At 30.0% G+C, this 27,752-nt stretch overlaps 1 protein-coding gene across 3 annotated transcripts in view; it reads left to right on the top strand.

Moving 5' to 3' along the window:
• Window positions 1-13,828, top strand: part of LOC130443129 (homeotic protein antennapedia-like) — a 442,038-nt gene extending 428,210 nt beyond the window's left edge. For all 3 annotated transcript variants that reach the window (XM_056777609.1, XM_056777608.1, XM_056777610.1), the window contains one exon: window positions 13,133-13,828. In XM_056777609.1, the coding sequence (XP_056633587.1) occupies window positions 13,133-13,383 (251 nt within the window). In that variant the 3' untranslated portion in view covers window positions 13,384-13,828. The remainder of the gene's footprint in view (window positions 1-13,132) is intronic.
• The last annotated feature ends 13,924 nt before the right edge of the window (window positions 13,829-27,752 follow it).

The raw sequence follows: 27,752 nt of genomic DNA, 5'->3' as shown, positions 1-27,752 counted from the left end.
TTAGAAGTATACAACAAATAGGACGAAACTATTAATAACATAAAAGTAACTCTGCATAAATAGTACTGTTAGGCAGTTAGATTCAAAAGAAGATTATGAAAAATAGCAGGCTCCAATAGCAGGTCAATGTATTTATGAAGAAAAAAATAATGAAAGAATAACAGAACGATTAATAGATACAACAAGATATGTGAGTGATATGAAGTATTAATATTAGGATCAGAATAAACAATGAGAGTAAGCACGAAGCTAGGAGTTGAAAATTGTGACAATAAGCATACTGGGAGCGATAAGAAACATGCATTCAGAATTCCAAATCAGCAATTTAGTAAAACGATTTTGTAGTAGATACAATAATACGTTAAATAGCGATAAAATTTACAGTATTTTGGGAAAGTGAACCAAAATTGGAATATAATTGAGGAATAAATATTATAAGAAGTCAATTGAAAAGTTGTACTAAAGATCAAAAATAACCGACAAATTATGTATAGTGGGACCAGTTCATGAAGATATATCAAAAGAGAGCCACAGTAGAAATAGTATAATAGACAGAAAGAAGGTTAATATGTGCCAAAAATCAAAGGGTTAAAAACTAATTGTATATTTTAAAAAATTTATGAATTACACAGATTTTGTTTCGCGAAACATTTTTCCCATTTTCGTATTTTAGTGTTTATATTGTTACATTTATATCAATATTGTTACTTTTTCAAAATTGAACGATTAATAGCATACATGTTTTCCTTCATTTTGCTTTTTGCTTCGTACGCTACATGGTATGCTATTTACAAAATATGCAAATGAACTTAATTAAATTTAATTAAACAAGGGACATCTGCATATTATATTTGCATGGAGTCACAACGTTGTGACTTGTTTATAATTTTTTTGACACAAATTATTCATATTTCCATTTCAAATTGGACAACATGGCTACTGCAGAGGCCGAGTTCAACCCGTTGATGATAAATGTTTTTTTTTTGTTTTTGGATCCACTATAGATTTTTTAAACTCTTAAAAAGACCTGTGTAATCGAATAAATCAATTGATATTGAAACAAATAATGAGCTTTTTTCTTTTGAAGGGAGTATATCTTCAGTTAATGTTGGTGAAGCATTTTCAAACAAACAATTATTCGAAGTAAGAATGCTACTGGAACATAAAATGAAAGAATCATAATAATATGTGTGAGAATAGATAATATTATAAACAATACGGTTATGAAAGTCAAAAGCCAAACTGAAGAAGCAATGTAATATACCGAATGCTCATATAGCGCCATTATTAAATAAAACAGTTATTTATCAATAAGTTCTATACATTATTACCAATTTTTCTGTTTCAACAATAACAATACAATATTTTTATTTGCATGAATTTCTCCTGTTGATTTATCATTTTATTTATTCTGGCTTATCAATACTACTGTATATTTTCTGTTAGTTATTCCTCGCTAGTATTTTCAATAGAAAAAAAATTTCACTGTACCATTAACGTAAAATATGAGCTGATGCTCATTATCTAATTGAGTTATTGTAATTACTAATCATTTCAACAAATATCTTACAAAGTTGATATCCCATCGGCTTTAGGTATAAAGAATGATCAGTTTATCTAAGTTAGCTTTACTAATATAAGTAAACGAAGTAATGAGAGGGGTCATTAATTATTAATATGAAGGCAAGCACATTTATCTTGATAAAGCTATCGCTACATGTAGATAAATTCATTTATTTGTGTTCAATAAGATAAGAAACTATATTAAGTTTTGAATCAAAGTTCATTATACTAATTTTATATTTATATCGGCAAGATTGATTTATTTTTATGTTATAGAGTAACAATTTCCGAAATTACATTCAATTCTCATATTGTTTGGGCAAAATTTGCGCAAACTGCATTTAAGCATTTTTTGTGCACTGTATTTAAGGAAATACCAAATTATGGTATTTCTCTGTTATTATATCGGATCGTGCAATATATAAGCATTTTTTAATGCTAAGTTAACTAACTTGAATGCTAAGGTCCTATTCATAATTATCTCTTGTGTCAAATAATTTTAGCAGCATTTCCGTTAACGTGTTAATCAATATTTGCACTATACTATGCTTTTAATTAACACCACCATTTAAATTAGCTCACTAACTCGAACGATCCTATTGAATCTTCTCACTAAATTGGCTTTGTCTAGAAGCTGGAGTACCTTAATGTTCCCATGTTGTAGTATACGTTGTTCATAACTACTGACGAATTTGCCTTTCATCTGGTCAACAGTTTCTACATCGAGATCCTTCTGGAAATCATTGTTAAGGCAGGTGTATCAACGATATTCCTTGATACTCTAATTCGAAAACATTGTATACCATATATCCAGGCTAGTTTCAGAATCTATTTGTAAAGAAACAGTTTGGATAATTTGGCGTTTCTTCCTATTTTATACCAGGTTCTTCACGATTCATTTTAACTTGAGATCTCCAGCGAAGTCTAGGCTTCAAGTGTCATTCCCGAATCGTTTTTTCCTTCTAGTATATTTGGGTTTCGTTTGTTCGTAAAGTTAACATGGGCAGATTTGCTTTTCTTCAGCTTAACAAGATTTGATATATCTCTATATATATACAGGGCTTAGATTCACTGCCTCAATTTCTGTTAGATGACTTCTTCTTGTTTTTTGGTATATGTTTCAGTCTCTTATGGAGTAATTTTTTGTATAGTTTCGAACTAACAGGCAACAAAGAGTTAGGCTGGTAGGATGTAACTTGGCTCAGATATCATTATTACCTCTGTTTCTCATCTGAATTACGCATTTGAAGTGATGAAGTTAAATCCAGGGGTACTTTCATTCGTCATAAATTACGAAGAAACTTCTCTTGGAAAAGTAGGTGTTTCTTCATCTTCCTGTACCAGAAAGCTTTTTCTGAATGCTCCATGAAGCTCTGTATTTTGAACACAATATTTGTGTAGTCTCCTATGAAAACCTTAGCCTTCTTGTTCTTGTACAGAGTTAAGTCGTGTGGGAACACTAAACATTGGTGATTATCATTGAAAATATTTTTTCCTGTCACTTTATTTTATTTTCTCTAATAGCATATTAGAACACGGCTATACATTGAGTAACGACCTGTCTAATTGCTTGTTTAAACGAGCATTATGTGGATGTCTAACTTTTTTATGCTACTTTATGCTTCTTATCATATTTTCACGTTACCCATAGCTCAGTACATTTTCCTGATCTATTAATATAATATAAATTTTATCGAATTAGTATATGTATTATTATTATTATTATTAAGATTTATTTCATATCTTTAGTTTTAAAATGTTTCTCATGTACCTATCTACGCAACACACAACCTTGTTTTTATTAGAAGGTAGTAGGTGGTACTTAGAATTGAAATTGTGTTCTTCGGCCCAAGATTTGAAAGTTGATTAGTGATAACTAACCGTTGATGATAGTTTAAAACGTTTTGCGCAAAATATTCATTAATATATGAAAATTATGCATGAAAGTCCAACTTTTGTCATTGATTCATTAGTACTTTTTGATATCCTGAGAACTATCATCCTTTATGAATCTCTGATCAATTACGATGTTGACTACACCTATATGTGAAACTGCGGAAATTTTTCTTCCAAGAAGAATTAATTTACTGGACCATTTAACAAAATCTTCTATTTTAACTAATTTATGTTCTTCCGGCGATTCGCTCTCCTCATTGTAGTTTTTTCTATTTGACAGAAAAAGCGATTGGTAGGAAAACGACTTGATACTATGAAAAGGGAGTGGAAATCGAATCATCTAAGGGTTTCATTTCGGTGTGCTTTCAAGCGTTATCCGAACACACATGTCGGTTTTTTTCTCCATCTCTATGTTTACGACGGAAACTAACATTTATCTTCGTCATTCTAGCCTCCTTTTCCCCTCTGCCCTTTTCCGAAGCCTCACCCTTACGTTTCTTATTAAGAAAATAGACCTAAGGTTAGACAGAAAAATTTATCTGTGTCGTAGCAATATGAAAATTAATATCTCGATAAATATGTAGCGGATATGTTATGAAAAATGCGTTTTTGTATAAAATAATTTTCTGTTCGATTATTATGGAATAGTTTAACTATAACTATAGCTTGCTAATTGTTTCACTTTTTTATTAAGAATATGTTGGTTATCATGAAAAATATTTTAAAAAGTTCTAACAAAATGCAATATACAAATGGTTGGATAAGATGTTTTGAATTTGAAATATAAGTTTTAAAAAACATATATCTTTATGTTTGAACTTTGACATCTTATTACGTGATCTTTTTACTCATCTCAAGGTATAATTTTGAAATTAAAATTTATACAATAGATGTCAAATTGTATTATCTATTTTCTTGACCACAATATTAGATAATCTCTAAGGATTATTGGCACTGTATATTTAAAAATTGTTAACTGAAAGATGAAGCAGTCATATAAATATAATTTCTCATGATATCAATTGATATTTCCAAAGATATTTCTATCAGTTTTCTTCTCGTTTTTCCTGTGGTTTATTAGCAACAGCATTAGCAACTTTTAATTTATAAACCTCCCGATTGTTTTGTGATTTTCCTGAAACAAAATATGAAAATTGGACTACGCATATTTATGTTACAAATTTGCTTGGGACTCATGTATTTTAGCAGATTCTTTTTGTCAAAAATATCAAATTTTCTAACTTAAACCCTATATCTTCGAGGGTACACTCAATTTTTTCCACAGTTTTCAATTTTTTACCATATTTCTATGGAAAAATGTCTGCAGAAACAGTAGTGGCAGATAACTGAGGATTTAGCTGAGACAATTTAAAAACCACAAGGTTAATTAAGCTTCTTTTGTTTTTAGATAAAATTGAATTGTTGCTAAATAAACTATGGAGTAGTCACGTGAAGATAACTTTTTGTTGTGAATTGTCATTTCCGAAGATATTCAAAACAAGTATTTTCCCTTTTTTGATGAACATGGTCTGTAGTTGCGTAGCATCAATCCACTTATTCTAAAATTTCTCTTCTTTTTTATAAGTTTACTGAAATGAGGCTTTCACAAGACGTGGATTTTCTTTTGTATCACCTATTTCTATATAGAATTTGTTTGTAGTTAGAAGTTATTAAAGAAAATACCACTTATTCGAAATTTGTCTCCTATTTGTCCCCTTTTTTACTGCCAACAGTATCAAATTTAAATTCGGATTATTGTCTCAGTTTCTTCGTCATTTAGTTTTTGTTTTCTTGTTTTTCTTTCCTATTCTCGTTTTGTTACTTTTTGTTCCCTTTTTATCAACAGATTTCTTAGAAGAATCGTCCACAGGCACAGTAAAGGCACTTTGAAATGTTCCTGAGAATATTTGTAAACTTAGCTTCATCAATAAGTAAGCTTTTTCTTGATTTTAGAAATTGTGGAGGTGATATATCTATACAGGGTGATTCTAAATTCATGCGACAAAATTTAGGAGGTGATTGCTCATATGAAATTAAGATGGGTCTTTTCTATAACAAAATTTCCTCAGCCCACCTCTTTTCTGAGATAAGATATTGAATCAAATTGAATATTTATATTTTTTTTCTAAAATTTCATATTTTAAGTTAAATTTTATTTCATGAAATTCGAAAAAAAGTTTTGATATGAAATATAGTAAAAGCTGCCAATTTTACCCATGTATAATGTAGTTAGCTCTTTGCGAGTGTACAAAAATTAAAAAAATTCAAGTTTCCAGAATCACCTTTCATGAATTTAGAAACATCCAGTATACTAAGAAGTATGAAGAAGTTTAGATAATTTTTTTTCTAAACTAAATGACAAAAATTACTGGTTCTCTTGTCATTTGATAAGAAACAAAAGATTTTATTTATTGATATTTTCTGTTTCTAAAGATATAATCTTATGAAATATGTCAACATGCTTAAATTTTTTGAAATATGAGAAATATGAGAATGATAAAAAAGTTTATGTTTTTAGAGTAAACCACAGTTTGTTTTTGACAATTTAACATACCGAGTTTATATTAAAATATAACTAAAATATAACTATTCGTTTATTAATACGTTGATATACGCAAACGAATATGGGTGTTATGCGTTACACATTTTGCTTAGATATTACCGTAACTAACTTTTTGTAATTTGGTGATATTATTTGAAGTTGATGCACTTTTTCGACTTTTCTCGTGTTAAGACTTTTAAATCGTTTTACCATTCTCATTGTAATCCTTATATACTTTTATCCAAGGTTTCCATTGTACAAAAATTCTAATTTTCTAATAAATTATTGATCATTATATTTGTATGTATATATATGTGATAGTCATTAAATTATTTTTATAAACGCTTATCAAACTTTATTGAAAATATTTGTGAGCAAATGAGTTAAATATAAACCAAAGTGGAATTTTTTTTCTGTAAAACTATGGTGGATTGTTTTGAAATCTAGTGAAGTGATTAAAGTCCTCTCTGCAGCGGCCATTAATAAAAGTTAAAAGTAAACTTTTTAAATTCTGTCGATTCCCAAAAGGTTTCCGTTATCTAATTAACGATATTAGATTTGGATGCAGCGCACTCCGTGATGAACGCTGCTCTACCCCGAACAAGACGTGTAATTATTTTAACCCAGTCTGTTCTGAGTTTGATTTATTTCTACACAGACATGAACTCTGATTAGTTCGATGCTTCTTTAATTAACGTTAGCTTCGGCTTTTTATTTTTAGTGAATACTTTTGCTCAGCTCTACACTGTGATGCTTTCTGATTTGCGGTGGAATTTTTATTTCAGATAAACCGATTTATTAGATGTCATACCTGATAATATGCTCACCTATTTTCATTTTCATAGACAATCTTCTACTCACACAGTAGCGTCACACAGAATGAACGAAACGAGCATATATACGTACAACAAAACTATCACTGAAAACAAAACTTTCATGTAATAAAAACATTTCAATTATTTCAAAGCCAAGCACTAGTGTGATAATTTGTTTAAGTCACTTCTTTTTTGGTGACACTTAACATTTTTCTCTGTGAAAAAAATATGGTAAAAAACGTTCGAAACGACTTCAAATTACGCAATATAATTTCATTGACACGTTGTATTGCAGGAATAATAAGAGTGATATCATAAAACCAACATCATTAGTTACACTAGTCACTAATATAGTCATAATGACACTCGTATCCAATATAAATTAGGAAACCATGTTATTGTTAAGCTCAGTCAGAGAATGAGCACTATTTATCAAATTGTCTATCTAATATACCTTTAATGATTGACACATTTTTCTTTATATACGTATTAAATATAATTTTACATGATTTATCTTCTCAATTTTTTGTAAAATAACCAAATTGTAATGCTCATTAATAATGAATTCATTTGCGAATGTTGTTTGAAATTAGTTATTAGTGTATGTTTTAATATTCCGATGTGTAATATTTTCAGCTAGAATTCTTCCAAGAGTCGTTGTCTCAAAATTAAACCAATATGTCATTATGCGGTGGGGATCTAACAACAAACTGTACTTTTTACGATGACTATTGAAAAATATGCAATAAATGACATTCCAATAACGGTGACCATAATGTAAAGAAAAGAAATACGAAGGTAGTCTGGAAATTTCCGACCTCAACCTGAAGATGTCAGCAATATATAGAAATATTAGGAAAATATATTTTGAACGCTTAGTGTGTTTAATAATCGTAAAAGAGATTTTTCTCTCTGGTCTTTCATTAAATAGTTATTTTTGAAATGAAATACGCCTACGAAAATGAAAGAGACTTTGTGTACGTACACTCATTTATGATTGTCAAATTCTGGACAAAAATTCATAAATGATTGTATTGCCTTGACCGAAGAAAAGCGGACAGAATGACCAAAAACTGCTACAATGGGATATCAACGAAAATTTTCACAAAATGATATTTGACGACCGTGGAATTAAAGCTGTAGAGATAGAAGAGGTTATCGTATAAAAAGAATGCATTTCCACATAATGATTGAAGAATTATGCATGAGTAAGCTATCCGCGCGTTGGGTACATCATTTTCTCGTTTTGGTTAAAAGCATATTCGAATGAACATTTCTCAGATCTTATAGACGTATCTCAAGCATAATAAGTTGAACTTTTGGCATCGATTCATTACTATAGATGAAACCCGAATCCACTACTTATAAAACAAGAAAATAGTCAAGACAGTGGATTGGAAAAGACAAATCATCTTCAAAAATGGCAAAAACGATTTAATCGGCTGGATAAGTGATGATGACATTTTTTTGGTATAGTTATGGGATTGAGCCCATGTGTATTATGCATCATTTCTTCATAAGGTGAAAAGTGAAATTGCAAAAAGGCATCGAATTTGATAAAAATGAAAGTGTTTTTCTATTACAACAACACATCTTCTTGCAATTCGGTGATCGTTATAGTTAAAATTCATGAATTGCACTTCGAATTGGTTGACTACCCACTATATTCAACCGACCTGGCGTACAGCTACTTTTTCCTGTTTTCTAACCGTAATTGACCCTTGCAGAAGATTGTTAGCCGACGAGAACATTACGTAAACTCCTATTTTGAGTGGAAAAAACGGTAACTATTATTTGTAAGGGTGAAAAAGATTAGAGCTGCTCCTGAACTCGTACTGTGTAGACTTGAAATGAAACTATAACTATGGAAAAAATGTCATGTTTTTTCGTAAGGTCAGAAACTTCCTAAGTCTACCTAAAAAATACTGAGTAATGACTTCGAGATCACTTCTAAAACTTTACTGCTGTTATATGCGAGATGATTAATTTTATTTGTTATAAGTAAAAAGGTAACATACATTTCGTACTAATGTTATTCAAAATTCTGCTTAACTAGTAATGCACTTATACCTATGAGTCCATTTCTGGAAGCGTTTCTGAAAGTCTATTATTTATTACAGATTATGTGTCACTGATTTTTCTTGTAATATTGACCTTCACCTCATGAGTCGTAATTAAAATTGTGCTCCAAAGAAACTATAGCATTTGGTATTGCACATTACTATCCCTTTTTATTTGTATCTAGATGAAACAGGATCTCCTGGCCTATGTCACCAACGTATGGACTGAAGCTATAGAGAAATATGGGGAATCCAGAGCAATTGCACTGGTCATATCGAAGGCTTTTGACAAAGTGTGGCATGCTAACAATCTAAATAAATTAAGATCGTACGGTTTATCGTCCTCACTTATCAACTGGCTTAGTAGTTTTCTCAAAGACCGATCCATCCAGGTTGCTATTGATGGGCGCTATTTGCCGTGGATGCATTTTATCATCTACTCTATTTCTTCTGTATATCAACGATCAACTAGCACAGTATTTGTCTTGTCTTGACATAAAGTATCACCATCACCACAAATTAGCTTGTTGGGTGTTGAGGTTAGGAGCAATATGTCCTGGCGTGTTGGAATTAGCTGAAGCAGCTTCACAAAAACTTTTTTAATACCAAAAAACTATATATTCTGCAACAGCTTCTAATTTTCTACACGGCCCAGATTCGTCCATCTTTGGAGTATTGTTCGCATATTTGGAGATCGGCTTATATACATAGAGCATAGAAAAAAGTTCGCTGATCTGACTCTGTTTTACCGATACTACACAGAGTAGTAGTAGTGTGGCTCATGAGCAACGAGAACATCTGCAGACGCCTATAACGTCAGTTTATCGGGGATATTTTCTTTGGAGAAGCTTAAGCCTGTGGAGTAAGCTACCAAGGCATCTCCATACGGCAGACATCACTAAAACTACTCAAATGTAATAGAGTTTACCTTCTTGTGCTTGCTTTTCATATAAAAAATAAAATTGTTTCCTCTAGTTTTATCTTCACTAGTTCACCTTCTAGTATGAAAATGTTGAAGTTCTCAATACATAGTGGAAGTCAATGATAATTTCAAAAGCTGAAGCAGAAGCTGAGATCACTATATAAAAGAAAGAAGTCCAGAAATAACAATCTTCAATATTATTATGTAACATAAAGACGACAGCAATGATAGTATTCTAGTATGATAATAAAAAAAAATAAATAATTTGTAATCAAATTTTTTAGTACTCTCATTTGATAGGTGTAAGTAGTAGCTGTAATTTTACTTCCGCCATTTCTCATTTACTTACAATTATGAACTTCTTGTGAAATTTTCCAACAAGTCATTAATCATTTGCTGACATGCCGCCATATCAAATCCAGCATTTAATTATTCCCAGAATATTTTAAGTCGATTTCCAATGCTCCATTCTGAATTGGAAACGGTGCTATTGGTTATCTTTTTTTTCAGGCCATTCGTCATCATCAACTCCAACATTCTATACTTCTGACAAGAATATTATTATACCTGAGATTATCTACATAATTAAGGTTAATCATATAGGCATTGGCGTAGAATATTGATAATTTATAAATTTATTAAAGAATTATATTTTAAAATGTTAATAACTATCATAGGCGTATGAGAAGTTCTTTCCAGTTGAGAATCTGTAAATTAAAAACAAGCGATTTCTTTTAAAGCGAAGTTTAACCAGTTTAAATGACCCATAGGTAAAATTTTACGTTTGAATCCAGTATATCAATTATATTAAATCATGTTCATAAAATGAGTACGTTTCCGATTGCTGAAATAGGAATCTGTAAATTCTTATTGCAAAATTACATCAGAAACTTAAGATTAAATTGAGATGTTTCTAAAACTTGCTCAATAATAATGAAGGAGTCATACATAAAACTAAATATGAAATCTCTCAGTTCATACTTCTCTCAGCGTTGAAATAAAATCCAACTCAGATGAATCTCTTTACTAAAAACTCTCGTGGAATAAAAAACGACAATATTGTTTAAATAGTTTCTGAATTCATTGAATGTCTTTTGGTGTAGTCTGGCAGTATGTGACTATTCAAAAGCCTTTTTTTAATTCAAATAGTGATCTTTCTTAAGGTTCGCATCCAAAGGGATCTTCATTTAGTGTTTAGTGAAAAATACCGTTGTAAAGATTCAGAAACAAAGGGATAGTATTCACAGAGGAAATATTTGGAGTCGCTGAGACCAAAAAATACATCAACGTCAAAGCAAATACAATATTTACTTAGATTATGAAGAATATGATCCAAAAGATCAAAAAATCATCATTAAAGAAACCTACGTTGAAATATTGGAAATATTTCGTATGATGTTTATACGACAGTAGCTCTCTTACAGAAAATTCTTTGAAACTCATACAAATATAGTGAAGACAGTTGGGAGACCGGATATCCAGGAAGTGGAATCATTAGGAGTACTCTGAAGGCTATACTCACGGATAATGAATAATGCGGTGATTTGATTTAGGCTCGATATTTTTGGGACAACCATCGTTTATTTGTTTGTTTCCTAAACTTTTTCCCGTCAGGTCTCCACTTGCACCATTTGAATTTCTAAATATATAACATGTTTAATAATAATCTTTTCTCGATTGTTATCATCGTCCCATTATTTTGTTAACATACTCGTAAATTTTAGCTGTTATTGTATAAACTACTTCCAAACTCATGCAAGAAACGACCAATGTAAGTCCGTTACTACTCATAAACCTTTATTTTCTTCTTTTCTAGCTTTTTTTGTTTTTGTCTCTTTTTTTAAGAAAATTTTAGAATTTATTTTCTCTTTGGACTCCTATATTTCATTGTACCTGTTATTCGCTTATTGTTACCCAGCAGACATGTTTAAATCATCTCATTGTTGGATCTCGTCCGTTTTCAATACATGTTCTATATTCAACTTCTTTGGTTTATTCCAATTCGATTTTTTCGGGTGACATCTTTGACTCTACGTAATTACTTCATTTCCGTTGCTTGAATTTCACACTTGAATGTGTTTATAAGTATACTTATCTTTTACGACTGTGCATAATAATTTGTTAATTATCTCTTCGATCATGACTCTTTCTTTTACATGTGATTCTTGGTTTCTATTTCCTTTTATTTCTGTATCTAACTATTTAAAATTCTTCACTTATGACTTATTTCAATTTTAAAGATACTTTATTCCTACCCCTCTACCACAGTTTTTGGTTTTTTATATTTATAGTCAAATTCATTTTTCTTCTACTTATTATTATATCCTGTTTCAACATTTTTAGCAAACCGTATAAAATAGTTTTTAAAAGCGCTTTCAGATATTCAGACAACTAACAAATTTTTATACCAAATTTGTATTTATTTCAATTTTTACTTCTTTCAGTAAATCACCATTACAATTGTGAATAATGTTGGACTTAGTATTCTCTTTTAACATCTTGTTTCTATATATTTTAGTTACTATTCGATCAATTAATTGAACGGAAATTTAATTAAAAAGTCAATCTCCTCGTGCACCACTGTTAATATCAGTGAGTTAACTAATACTAATTATTATGTGTACATATTTCGAAATTTCGCAAGAACGTCAAGACGCAAGAAGAGACAAGAAGGAAAAATGATTTATGCATCATTTATAAACTCATTATATGGGATACAGGCTGAGACCGCCTAAAGGCCACTTTGATTGGCGTCACAAGGCCGATTTTACCTCCCTTCAAACCAATGTATATAATTATGTTCCTTGTATATTTTTTTCTCTGTTGCCTTCTTCCTTGCAGTCGCCGATGTGGTTCAGGTAATAATTTTTATAATGAAAGCTTTTAAAATAAAATGCGGGATACAAAAATTTGACAAAGATTTTTGATTTTTAATAATAGTAGCAATTATTGTAACTAGATTGGTTTGTATCGAATTTGGTCGGAAATTAGAAAAAGTTACGTCAGGATTTAATTTGGAAAAAGCTGAAAACTCCATGAATCTCAAATTAATATAAGATAAATTAGTTAAAGATTCATTAAGAGAAGTTTTTGAATCATGCTAACAATTTGATTTGGATGTTTTAAAAAACATTTTAGATGAATTGAATTATTTCTTGAATAAAAACATCAGCATATTGTGATCATATGGAAGTTTTCAAAATGATATAGACAGATTATTGAGATTCCATTTTTTTTTAATGATTATGTACATTTAGTTGTATTAATCATTTTTCGAGTTTAATTATTTTTCTATTTGAATTATATTTGATTAATAACATATCTTCTTTTGCAGAAAGGAAAAGAGGTCGCCAAACGTACACCAGGTACCAAACTTTGGAATTAGAGAAAGAGTTCCATTTCAACAGGTACCTGACAAGGCGACGGAGAATAGAAATTGCACACGCGCTTTGTCTGACTGAAAGGCAAATCAAAATCTGGTTCCAAAATAGAAGAATGAAGTGGAAAAAAGAAAACAAAACCAAAGGAGAAGGTGGATCGGAAGGTGGTGGTGATGATATTAGTCCACAAGGGTCACCGCAGTGAACCACGACGTATTAAACAAACCATGTACCTTAATACATATGTTAGTCATTGCATTTGCCTTTTGCTACCAGCCAAAGGCCTTTTTGGAACCTCTTCAGTCGGGCTTCTTACACAATATATTTCCAGTTCAGTTATTACTACGATTAATATATATTTAATTGATAGATAGAAGAAAACAATGATGGTTTTCTTAATTTTGTGGATCAAACGCTATAAGTACACTGTGTGGCTCTGGTTCTTTTACGTACCTCATATTAAATATATTACGCAAAAGTTAGATCACTGTTGATTAAGTTAAATTCCTCACTTCATCCACTGTCAGTATTAAAATCTTAGACAAAAAGTTACAAATAATTGGTCACATGTAAATTTTGTTGAAATGTAAAAGCAGCTGAGATACACAATATGTTTTTGTTGGTTTTTTATTTGCTTTCTTTAGAATATATACACACCTATTTCTCTTTAGATCCTATTCATTTTTTAAAAATTTGACATCAGTTTTTATAATTTATTGATCTCTGCTTTGTTTTTTGTAATATTTTTCTCAATATTAATATTCTGTTAAAGTTGTACTGTACTCATCATTGATGAAATAATATGTATTTAATGTACAATGATAATATTTCTTAAAATAAAATTTTGCTCTTAATAGAACCATTAAAACTTATAATTTAACACTAAAATGAAACATACTAAAGTTGATCTTTTAATTATTTAATGAATGTAATATTTTAATTTAATTATAATATAAAGTTTTGGTTGTTTTATAATATAAAATTTTCGTGTTTTATTCATAAAGAGATTTTTATGGTAAAGTACTTCATTGAAACGATTCAATCCGCTTCTTTTCATATAGGACCATTATTATTATTGCTAGTATTATCGGTCTTACAATTAATATAAATTCATCAGAAAATCTGTGTCCTATCAGCTCTAGCTCCTAATGATACAGTGGCAGTCGATATTACATTTTAACGACTGCCACTGTATCAAGATCAAGATTAATTTCATCGACAACGTATTGAATGTAATTGGCTCGATGTAGTGTGATGGGTGCTATTAACTAGATTAAAATTACAGTATAATCTCATTCAGTTTCCTTCTCACGTAACTTTTTTTTGAATTGAAGTAAACTAAGATCGGTTCGGCCATAATGATAAGAAGTGTTATCCAATCTAATAATAAAGGGAATTGTCAAAAGTTTTGCGGCGTACTCAAACTACAATATTTTTATATACAAAGATCATACAACTTTCTCCATAAATTTCACTGTATGAAATACAATAAGCCGCTATAATTTCCTTGTTAGAGCTTTGCAAGCCGCCTGTTAGTGAAGCTTTCCAATGCTTTTAATCAATCCATAGTTTTTCAGCCATATACATTTTCAGACCGATCTCTTGGGTTAATAGTAAATACATCTCCAGATGATTATTTCCTATTTTTCGACAATGCTAATTTCTATTTATGTTTAGCAATTCGTATTATAGCTCTTTTGTTAACATCTAATATAATTATATTCAATTTTTCTCATCGTAGATGTATTGGTACCTGTACATTATCAAAACGATCTTTTCGACGTGCTATTTCTATAATGGTTTGGTTTACGATCACACTTCATATATCGTTTCAAAACGACTTATACGCTAAACGTTTGGATTAATTCTCATTGCTTGTATTAGCTTATGGTTCTCTATTTATTGGTCTTGCGAAATATTTGTATTATTACAATCATGTTGTTAGGTATTTATTTTCATGTTTTTTTCTAATGTGAAAATAAAATTATAATTTTTGTCCTGTCTCCTGTATTTAAACAAAACTAGAATCGTTTCGCTACGAAAATAAAAGCGAATTTAAATAATCAGTAAGCCGCAGTTTAGTAGTATTTATCTTTTGTAGTTTCAACACATTTTTAGTTGTGATCCCTCTACCGCTGCTGCGTTGGAATGTTTTTATCGACTGATAATATAGCTATATAATTTCATTTTTAGTTTGTTAGACTTTAATAGAGAGTATCTTTACAATTTATAAGATGAATTAAATTATTGAATAATAGCGTTTTTAGAAGAAGAACATATTATTGAATGTCCTGTCCTAAATATTAGAAATCAATATTTTGTCATTTACCTGCAAACCTTCAGTGAAAATTGATTTAGCTGTCGTTTTTTATCTACCGTCTCATAATACAATATTCTACTTGATGCTGCACCAAATCCGTGTATAAGTTTTCTTAAAAATTAAAGATTCCGTTTTAACATCCGTTTCTGTCAACTTCATATACAATTTTTTGAGTAGTGATATATATTTGTTCAACTAAATGGTTCACTTAACTGGTTTTCTAGTAAGAATCTAATAGACCATATTTGAGGATATTTCAGGATAATTATAATGTTTAACTTCTAGCCCAAAAATTTCATTGATTTTTTTAAAGACAAATAGATTCCTTTAATTGATAATATTCAGTACAATTATCATTTTTAAACAGTTTAATTATTAAAAATAATTTAAAATATGAGTATAAATTTATAAGAAAAAGTTTTATTGATATATCCTTTTAACCCTAAAGAAAGTAGAAAGAATCTGTTTATTATAATTATACCAACAAAAATAAATTGTACAATCTGATCTAATAATTTTTAATTGGTTCAATATATTTTGAATAAATTATTAACTCAATTGTTGATATATTTTGTAAGAAGCCCATTACCTTACACAACCGTAATGACCTCTTAATAAGTCGTTTTTTGTGTATAATGAAATTCGAATATGTAAGTTTCGATACGCGAGAAATAGATTCATTTTTATAGTTTATTTATTTATATTGTAGATAATATAATATTTTTATTGATTTGCGCGAATATTAATTTTTTGGACTCCGGTAGAAAAACTTTATGAGGCCAGTGCAAAACGTGCAATTGTATGGAAGCTAAAGGACTTCCTTAGTGAAAGAGATTGAAAACTTATGTAAACCCGGATTTAAATTTTTTGTATAAATATTTTATATATTTTTAAAAAAAATATGGCTGAGAATGTTTTTGGTATCGGCTTCTCATCTGGAAAATTGAGAAGGTCAGTGAAAGAATTTTTGTTCTAAGAGATGTGTGTATAATTATTGAAAAATTAACAAAATCGTTCTTTAAGCTTTGTGTACTTTGAAATTATTGTATTTAAAAATTACTCGAGAAAATTTAAATAAAAATTTAGTTAGAATGAAACATTTAAGTAATTCTATTCTAAAGCAATAACGCATAATAATCATTTTTGTTTGAATAATGAGTAAATATAATTACTATTGAATGAAATTCATATTATAATAATAACCATTTGAGTTTCTATTAGCATCAATAATATTCACAAGATCGTGTTCAGAAAGTAATAAATTTTAATTATCTTGTGTTATTATATTTGTTTAGATCAAATTTTATAATTTATAGTATTCCAGGCACTACGAATGTAAATAAAATTTCCCCCTTTTTCAAAAATTGCGATGCTTAAAGAACTATTTTACTGCACAAGCTAATTTGAAAAAAAAAGTTTTAGAAAGGTCAAGTTAGTTTGTTCGAGATTTAATGTATTTAGATTTTTGTGTTACTGAAAAAAGCATGCAGATATTTATTAGGGAAAATGAAAACGTACTAGTAATGGTAGTGTCAGTTCCAAAAAACGTCATTTAATAAAAATACGAAGACTGACAGTACTTATTGCATGACTTTATGTGCTTTTGTGATAAGAACAGTAAATAGGAAGACCTATTCCCTTTCAAAAATATCGCAAAAACTCTTTCGTTTTATAAATAACAAACCTCACTATTAAAATGTTCCATTTTTGATTGTTGATCGAAAGTGTGTTTATTGAAACTGATACTTCTAGAAAAATGAAAAAATTTGGCAATCTGTAGATCATTTGACAACGAAATATAACGTGCATCTGCAAGTTTTAAAAATGGTGAATAAATTACACGTATGTGTATTAATATAAAACAGGTTATTTCTAAGAAAGTTCAAAATGATTACTAAAATATTTTTATTAAAGCTTTGTTGAAACTTTTGATTCTCTGACAGTTTTGTGAAACAAATACAACACAATTTTTGAATCCAATTTTTATTAACACAATTGCAATTTTATTAACCCCCACGTAATTTGGTAGCGATTGCGTTTTTCTTCCTTGCTTGTTATACCAAAGAAGTAGCCACAGCAAACCTAGTCGAAATCCATACTATTCTACAGTTGCCTCCCTGTCTCTTATATTTAAACGATTTATATTTAGAAATTGAATATTTCCTACCACTGATGACATCTCTTTCCACATGTACTTAAAAAATCTATTGAGTAATCGTGTTTGTGGTTATTCATACTGAATGAAATTAGAATTATAATATTTAGTATTCACTGAAGTTGACGTCTTCAGAGACTGAAGGTAAAACTGTTTTAATGTTTTTACCTTCAGTCTCTGAAGACCTACACTCGCATCGCCTCACTGCTGCTCCTCTTCGTGACGGTTTTTCGGGCGTGAATCCAAGGACGTGACGGAATGAATATAGAATAAATTGAGAATATGGATGACCAGCACTCCTGTCACCGCCGTTCGCTAAAACTCAAATCATGTTGTTGTCCTGTTCAACCGCGTGAGGCCCGTTGATTAAGCTGGCTGGTTAATTCAAACTCGTCATTCAATTCATCCACCACGATATTCCTTATCCAAAAACCGACCTAATACATCGCGTCAAGAAGTACTTAAAGCATTAATGATTGTATAGAATTTATTTTCATATAAATCTCACCAATTAAATGAGTATACTCATATACCCGGTTTTCACATTTCCATTTAGATAGAAAGGATTTACGCTACTAAAATAAATTGTTTTGACTGTTGGCTGTTGATTTTCGTGTCTATAGTCACAAAATTTCAGTTTTCGGTCATCGTCTCCTGAGTGTTGCTGAATCATTTATACTTAAACGTTCTGCTCACAACAGTTTAAAAAATTTTTGTATAACTGTCACCAGAAGTGACACTTTTAATGACAACCAACTGTGTTAAAAGTGATTTTTTGTGTGAAAGTGTGTTAAAAATATTCACAAAGACCTTGTGATGACTTTAATATTAAAATGCATTTAGAAGTTTAATGTCATTCCAAATCTTATAATCAAAATAGAGCAGTTATACAAAAATATTGTATGACGTTTGTGTTAAATGTGTACTCATTTTGTTGCGTGAAATTGTTCAAATCACAAACTATTTTAATCACAAAATCAAACATCACTTTGAACATTCACATTGTAATTATTTTTGTAGAATGTACAAAAATATTAAAATTAGCGAAAGCTACTAAAAACTGTTCATCGTTTTCGAGTCTAACTAGAAAAACTTAGTTGACGATAGTTGACAACTAACTATCCATAAGAGAAACTTGAGCTTAAGATTGATGAGAACACGTATTAATTGATTTGATTTATCATACTGCTAATTTCTGTGCCAAAAACTAAAACTGTAGAAAAATCAACAAATATTAGTACCATTGAATAGGAATTCCCGTATAGATAATTGTCGCTTCCCATCATTTAAATTTTTTTTTATTATATATAAAATTATCACTTCCGGGGTTATTTTATTACAGTTACGATCTCATCAGAATAGATTAATGAGTATTTTAATTCTAACTTAATCTACTACTAGGAAACTTAAATAAGGTCTGTCTCTTTAGCAATCCTTAGGCTCCAACAATTACTTACACTAATGTTATCGTGCACACTAACCGAAATATGCTCCACTTTTTCACTGACATTTTGCACTAGCTCGAATAGTTTGTTTCTCTTGTGTCTTCTGTTCAAATTCACATTGTCCAGGAGCTGGATTACCTCAACGTTAGTGTGGTGTAGAAGTCGTTGTTCGTGACTTCCTGCGAATCTTTTGATAGTTTCACTAACAGTTTCTAAGTCTAAGTGCCTGTGGATATCACTGTTTCTGTAGTACCAAGGGACATTGACCATGCTTCTCAGCACTTCATTCTGGAATCTGTGTATTATTTCTAAGTTGTTCTTTTTGACACATCCCCAAAGTTGTAAGCCATATGTCCAAATTGTTCTTAAGTATCTGTTTGTACAAGAGCAATTTATTATATATGGTCAGAGCAGAGTTACGTCCGAGTAGCCAATACATTTTTCTACATTTTATATCCAGTTCTTCCCTTTTCTTCTTGACGTGAGCCCTCCGCCGTAGCTTGGCATCCAAAGTATACCCAGATATATTGCTGTGTTAGTATGTGGTATTTGGGTATTATTTAAGCTAATGGGAATGTGTTGATTCCTTATATTGGTTAAGTTCACATGGGCAGATTTTGCTTCATTCGGTTTTACTCTCGACTGTCTTATATATTTTTTAATTTTGTAAATAGAAGCTTGCAGGTTTTTTGCCGCTTCATTATGGTCATTACCTACTGCCAAAATTGCAGTGTCATCCGCAAAAGTGGCTATGATGTCATTCTCTAGGTCAGGGATATCATTAGTGTAAAGTAGGTATAGGACAGGTCCGAGTACATTTCCTTGTGGTACCCCTGTATGAATTTCTTTTAATTCAGTGTAAGCGTCATCTTGTTTTATTCTAAAAGCTCTGTGTGTGATATATGACTCTAGTAGCTGAGAGTATTGTCTAGGCAAAAAGTTTCTTAATTTATACTTAAGTCCGTCATTTCACACTCTGTCAACTGTCTGCGTTACATCCAGGAAGACGGTGGGGAAAACTTTTTCATCTTCAAGATTTTTCTTGATTATACTCGTTATTCGGTGAACTTGATCTATTATAAAATGACTTTCTCTGAAAACAAACTGGTGTGTTGTGATAATGTTCTTCTCTTCTGTGGCAGGTTTTATTGTTTTCAATAATGTCTATATTTAAAATAATAATATTTGATATTTTTGACGTTATATATTATCACTAGTAGGGAGTTTCTCATCCTATATTCAATTTCCAAATTTCATAAATTTTCGTTAGTCCAATCTACAATCTACGGTTGGTGCGATTGGAATCATAACATGAACTTTTCCATTATTTTTTAACCGAACTCGTATCATTAGATTTCTGGGGTCCTGTGATTGTTTATTTCAATAGTATACTTGCTGTCAATAGTATACTAAAAATATTTAATTATCGAATTGCAGTATTTGAGAATAAATTTCTTAAAAATAATTCTGTCATCCTCACGTCTTGTTAGGCCGACTCTGTGATTGCTACGATTTCGCTTGGGAATATTTTTTCAAAAGTGTTACTGAAGTCGGTTTATTATCATAAACCTTAGATTTGATATAATCCTACAGATAAAAGCTCATGGGAGTTGAATTACAACTACATTGAAGCCATTTTATGTTACCTTTTCTACAGATCTGTTTGCCAGGAAAAATTTCACGTACCCTTGTCAAATATGTGTTGGTGGAACGTTTTGGAACTCTGGCATCAAACAAATAATATAACGCTACAAATTTTCTATATCCGTAAGTTCTTTTCTATCCTCAAATAAGTAAGTGTCGATAAATTCGTGAATGTAGTGTCCATTGTGTTTTTTTTGGATTTATCGCACCCCAGTAGCAACTATTTTACTTATGTGTTAATTAAGATGATAATAAATTTTATACGTAAACAACATGCTTTTTAAGGTCAAGAAGCGCCCAATTTTATGGTTAACAAGCATATAATTAGCATCTTGCAGTTTCATTCTTGTGCAATTGAATATTGACAGGATACACTATATTTGATAGATGGTCTCAGCTCATATGACGCAACCAGGCTAGTTTACAGTTTTCACTTTTTTGAAACATTATCGAATGAGTAGAATGATGGGTGGATTATTTAAGTAACAAAAACTGCGGGCTCTGCTGAATCCTCTCATTCCTCCAGTTACCGAATAACTGTTTTTATAAAATTTTCTCTCCGCTATGAGACACACCGTCATATGAACTTTTTTATACACTTGGTATAAATTGCTATAGCTATACCCGACGCGACGAAATGTTGGGAAAGATCATCCTTGTTTGTTTGTACTATTAATGAAAGTTACTTAGCCTTTGATAGTATTATTGTTTAGTGTTTATTAATAAAGGAATGTAGAACCATCCCTCATTTCATTATTTGTGTTTAAAAATTATATTTCCACAAATCCTAAAACGTTACAAATATTGTATTTTGACAAAATCAATTGTGGATTATAGGTTGAAGAGCTTAAAAATAATAACATTATGACAATAAATGACTTTAATGTGAGGAAAATTCAATTTATTATAAATAAGATTGCCAAGATAAATAAATAATCTCTCGAAATAATTAATGTTTTAGGTCATTTAAGAAGCATTTAATAATTTTGAATAACCTGCTCCATAAATGTGGATATGAATAAGGAAATTAACTGATGTCGACAATGTGTAGCATTGAAATTTCACAAATAATGATAGGTCTTCACAAGTCCACAGACCCAAGCATCAATAGGGACTCAAATGAACGGAAGCTCTCTGTCTTATAAGCTGAAATCTTATGTGCGTAACATAATAGTTGTTATACGCCTTCGTGAAATTCTATCATAACTTAATATATATACATGGAACTATTTCGCATAACGTTGAGCTTATTTCAAAAAGTTTCTGAGATTTGTAAACACAAAGACAAGAATTTTTATTATCCAATTTTCCGTATGGTTGAAATTTATTTTGATAATGTTTATAGAAAAGTTTTTAATTATGATTGTAATTCATAATTTTATTTTTATTACTGTGGTAGCTTTGAATTTAATTTCTGAAGAATATTAAAAATAATTTTTTGAATTATTGGTTTCAATACCGATGTCCCAGCATACCGGATATGAGTACCTATTAAGCATTTGCTTAAAGGTGTCCTTGAAAAACTATTAAAAAATAAAATGAACAAGGTGTTTAATATAGTTGATCCAATTACAGCTTATACTCTGATTTATATCTAAATCCGACATCGTCTAACAGAAAAAAATATTGTGGCGGCTTTAGAGAAAAGAACTCAAAATGATGTTTCAATTTCTACTTTGAAAATATGTGAAGTATCTGCAGTTTAACGGCATTAACAGAATGAAATTGGTTCAGGCTCTACAAACTGCTTCAGTTTGTCTTAAAAATATATTGATATTAAGTGATGCTGCTAATTTCAATGGCTCTATAGATGTTTTTATTTATTTCCTCAAACTATTAAAAGAAGGGAAAATAGTTGGTGCAGACGTCAAATTTTTAACATGATTTATAGTGATAGGCATAAATAACAATAGTCTATTGCTTTCGAGTACCTGTTAGATAGAGTGCAATGCTTAAAACAATTTCTTTATGATTAAATATCAATTATATATGAAAACGGATTTTTCTGTATTTAATTATTTGATTGAAATACGAAAATATTTTATGTAATCAGCAGTTTCAGAGTGCATATGAAATTCTGAGAAATAACCTAACCTGTAGGGTTGTTTATTACCTTGTAGATATTTCCTATCTGTATATTTGGTTGAAAAAACAAATAATTTATACGCGAAAGATGTAAATAAATCCGGAAAGAAAAAGGATATGAAATATACGATATTATATATATTACGCACTTTCATGCCAAAGTTAGAGTAAAGTTATCCATGTAGGATGATAATTTCAATACTCAATATAGTAATTATGTTATAACACCATTATATAGCATTTAAGAGAATCTCTACAATATTCACGAACATGAAAATGTTTCATTACAAACAATTTGATATCACGTGAGATGTTTCCCATATTTTTAAGTATTACACTATTATATTTCTACTTGTTGGAATTTAGTTTAATCCTAAATTCCAGCAAACTCTGCTGGTTTTTGTTGTGTCGTTCTTAAAGTGGAATTAAAACTTAATATCCTAAAATATATGTCAAAAATATTATTGATTGCCGCACCAAATCATAGAAGCATCGAATATCAAATCAAACATCATCAGATTATATGTACACGAAAATTGATCATAAATTTATCTTCACAATTGATGGATGGAGTCGTTATTTGTCGTTGTATGTTTTTGCTTTAATTTCTGTTTTTCATTCCTCATATCCTTTGCTAATGGTGACATTTTTTGAGAAGACTTTTGTTAATAAAAATAAAAAACCATGTACATCGAAACAATATTGATTTTTCAAGAATTGGAAAGATTATCTTATGACGCTACTATGGTGTATTCTCTTCGCCACTACATTATATGTAATGAAGCCGCAGAAAAGTGTTTTTAACGGTCCTCTGGAACTGATAGAAGTTCCAATTTGCAGAAGTCATTATAGAAAACATTGGGATAGTTTCGTTTTTTAAAACAAATAAGCTGACATGTTTTATGAATGGGTAACATAAATAGCATTGGCTGAACGAAAAAAACATGTATTTGTAATTTGTTTAAATAATTGCGATTTAAACAAAACATACAAGTTTCACGCAAAAACGCCGGGCATATTTGGATTTAGCGGCTCAAAATAATATTATAATCGAAATTCCCATACGTCGTCATGGTATTCTCAAATAATCATTCTATTTTAAGTGTATTGTAAGATGAACCTAATTATCTGAGTACTTAGACCTTAGACCTGTAATAACCAGATACCAATTCCAGTTCAGAAGAAACAATAAAAAAACTTAATTTAAAAAAGTTTATGTGAACATAGTTACGGTCACGGGACAGTTTCCACGCTGTCCCTAAAAAGAGTTATGACTACGGTTATTAAAAATTCATTACAAAGATACAGCATCGATCATCAATTTTAAAAATGGATATCACCGATCACTTTAACACAGTGGATAGGTCGAAAGTTGACCAGAAACTGTCTATCCCAAATATCTGGATATAGTTCTATCTTCTACGTTAAAGTTTGTTCAAAATTTTTTGAAGAAACTGGAGAAAAAGACCAAAGAATCCTTTGTTACAAATTACAAGCCGACCAGTAACGTACACAAAAGTAGGAATATGGATTATGGTGAATTTAATTCCATTGAATTGAGGATCATATTATTTATTTTTTAAGAACTTCTTACCAAGGCGAGATTCCAATGGGTAATGGAAACCATATTTGTGCATTCTCAATTTTTGCTTCATTATATAAAGGTGAAGTTAAAGATTGACAGTTGTTCAACTGTATAAATATATGTTTTACTCAGTTTCATATAACAGAATTTTGAAATTAAAATAAGGTATACTAAACAACCCTCCTATTCTTCCTGGATAATCTCTCTGTTCAAATCAGTTTTCAGATAATGAACTTTGTATTAATTTTTTCATCAAATGGAGTATAACTATTATCTTTGAGATACCCCTGTGAATTCTAGATGTATTCAGCTTCATCAGTTCTTTACACGACTCGCAAAACCACATGTATTTGCAGAAATACCATTAAAAATGATTTATATAATCGACGTCTCGGATCGCTCAAATAAAAGTTCACGCCTGTTGACAAAAAAGAGAAAATTTTTATTAAAAACAAATATTATTCGTTCACGATGCTTTGTTAAATTAAATTCCAACACAGTTTACACATTTTGATCAATTTAGGCGTCACTCACATTTTAAAGGTTCGATACACAATTTCGTTTTAGACTACTAATATAACTTTTTATTTCATATCAACTGAGACAATTGAAGTCAACTTTGCTCTAGTATTGTGTGCTTCTAAATTGTTTCACTATTTTCACTCGTTTCGAGTATTTTTTAAAATCAAGTCTACTTTTTCATAAATGTAGAATTTTATGTATCAACTAGGTAATAATTTTCCCAAATTATATGGCTGTAGTGATTTTTTACATGCATTCACGTATGACTATGATGAAATTATAACCTCTACGTTTTTATGCTATGGGGGTGAATGAATATAATTTTCTGCAGTTAATTTAGAAACAAACAATAAATTTCTATATCTAATTATTATATTTAATAAGGAATACCCGAATTATGTAACTACAAATTCTTGAATTTGAAGCACTTGATGAAATATTTTTGTGTAAAGAGGCTTTTTTGATACAAATTGTTTGTAATATATGAATATGTCGAATATTATTGTTCAAAAAATTCGAATACGAAAATTATTTTGTACATCTAAATTTGGATTCTGCAGTTCCAGATATTTTAAATATTTCATCAGAATTGCTAGTGATAATAGTAACGAAATACGTAAACGATGCTACAAAAAAGTATACGTAATTATTTTAATATGAAAAAATTATTAAATGTAAGAAACGTTAGACAAGTTAAATAGGGCCTTATTGTTTCCAAACAATTGATACTCACTAATACGTAATTGAAATTTTTGTAATTAAAAAAATTCCTATTTAAATTGGTTAACATTTATAATATAATTATAATATTTATACTCTAAATTTTAGGGATACGTAGATCACCCAGTAGATTATTGGAAATAAAATGTGTACATAGTTTTATCAATTAGAATTATTCTTAAAATATTGCATCTTCAATTGGGATTTATTAGAGTGTGATTTATTTATTAAGTTTATTTTTAGAATTGTCTTTGAAATTTAATTTCCAGTGACTCATATTAAGGTGTAGTATACACAGTGGAAGGAATATTGATGCTAGGGATAAATAATATATAGAAATATTTTGTTTGGAACTATCTCATTGGTCATAATAATGATGATTAAAGTACTAGCCGTCATGTGATAAAATTGCATGGGAAGATTTCTCAAAATCCAAATTTTATGATATAATTTATATTCCAACGATTTCTCAACTCAATTTTGTTTATGTGCGTGGACAAAAGCTAACCCTAGAATTGTTTGCTTGTATTATCAAGTAAAAGTTGATTTCACTTAGCATTGTAAAAGTGTGGTGACTTTCATGACATAAAAATTCTGACGTCAAAAAATATTTTTTAAATATTTATATATAAGTAACGGATTGCCTCAGAAGGGAACGTTTCAGTACTTGCCTTTTCCTTGCTTTGTTATGAGAATTGCCGATCTTTTTTCAAGTTTTGTCTCCATGTAATTGAAGAAAGCTACGTTGCAAGATTTGTTTCATTTTCATATAAAACTTATATGGTTCGGTATCTGACGAAAAAAATAGTAGTCTATGTGGTATGGTGTACCTAATATTAATTTTTGGAGACATATATCTCTAATGCACTGGAATTTTTTAAAATAATATGAGCAATTGAATTTCCATATTAATACTGACATGGAAGTTTCACCTGATTAAGTTGGGCATGCTTTGGAGCTTCTGTCTTTTCGCATATTTTTGTTGAAACCTGCTCCTTTTTTTATCTTTGTTATTTTGAATTTGATATTATTTTTCGATTTTCATTCAATTACTTACTAGAAATATATGAGAAACGGAAAAGCGCTTTTAACATCCCTGACGAATAATAATTCGAATGAATTTAATAACTAACTAAAATTGTCACAATCTTCTGAAGTATATCGTAAGCCCAACCGTACTTTGATATCATGGGTATCAAGCCAAGTTTCATCTGAATATATAACAGTTCTGTTTGAGCTCCGGTACCATTATTTTATGCAAACACTCTTTTCCTTGTACAATTGTGAACCCTATTTAGTTTTACATTTGGTTGTTTTGATTCATTTTCTTCAGAAATATTCCATTATACGATTTGCTTAAATTAGTTAAGCTTGATGATTAACACATTATTACAACTTGCAAAATTTTCTATTTTTCAAACATGTATACAAATTTGAAACATGTAAATCTTATGGTTACTATCATACATTGTCAATTCATATGACTGGGGCACCAAATCAATAGATTTCCGTGATATGTAATGGCTATTGAATGTGCTAATGCAAAATATTCATCAGAGTACTTCATTTCATTTTCTATATCAGTACCACGTTTGTGGATGCAGGCGTTTTTCCAGCTATTAAAAATTATGTAAAGTCTAGTGGTTAGCATAAATTACCTTCAATTTATTGGCAATATCGAATGCTTTGGGCCCATCACACGCTTTCAGCATTTACTAGAAAGGTTTAGCGGATCGTGTGTGCAACTTCGTAGACGACAAATGCCAGAATAATAGATATAAAGAGAACCATGATTATGAATATAGAGATGCAGCATATGATAGACTAGTAGTAGTTAAAGTGGAGGAGTTAGAACTCTGTTCTAGAAAGAAATACGTAAAGAGAGGAAGAAACATGTCAATATTAAGCTTCAATAAATATCTACACATTGGAAGTATGAAGCTGCTAACCATCTCTCATCCGAGCTAAAATCTTCCATTTATAAGTAATGTGTGTGAGCTCTAGCCTGCACAGTTGTAGATGTAAGTCAGGTTTTACTAATTACGTGTGAAGTGCCTTTTAGCTTGGTAATGAAGTTTTAAATAGTTTAAAACTAGGT

Source organism: Diorhabda sublineata, chromosome 4 (assembly GCF_026230105.1).
Source record: "Diorhabda sublineata isolate icDioSubl1.1 chromosome 4, icDioSubl1.1, whole genome shotgun sequence".
Lineage (NCBI taxonomy): Eukaryota > Metazoa > Arthropoda > Insecta > Coleoptera > Chrysomelidae > Diorhabda > Diorhabda sublineata.
This window is presented reverse-complemented; position numbering and strand designations above follow the sequence as displayed.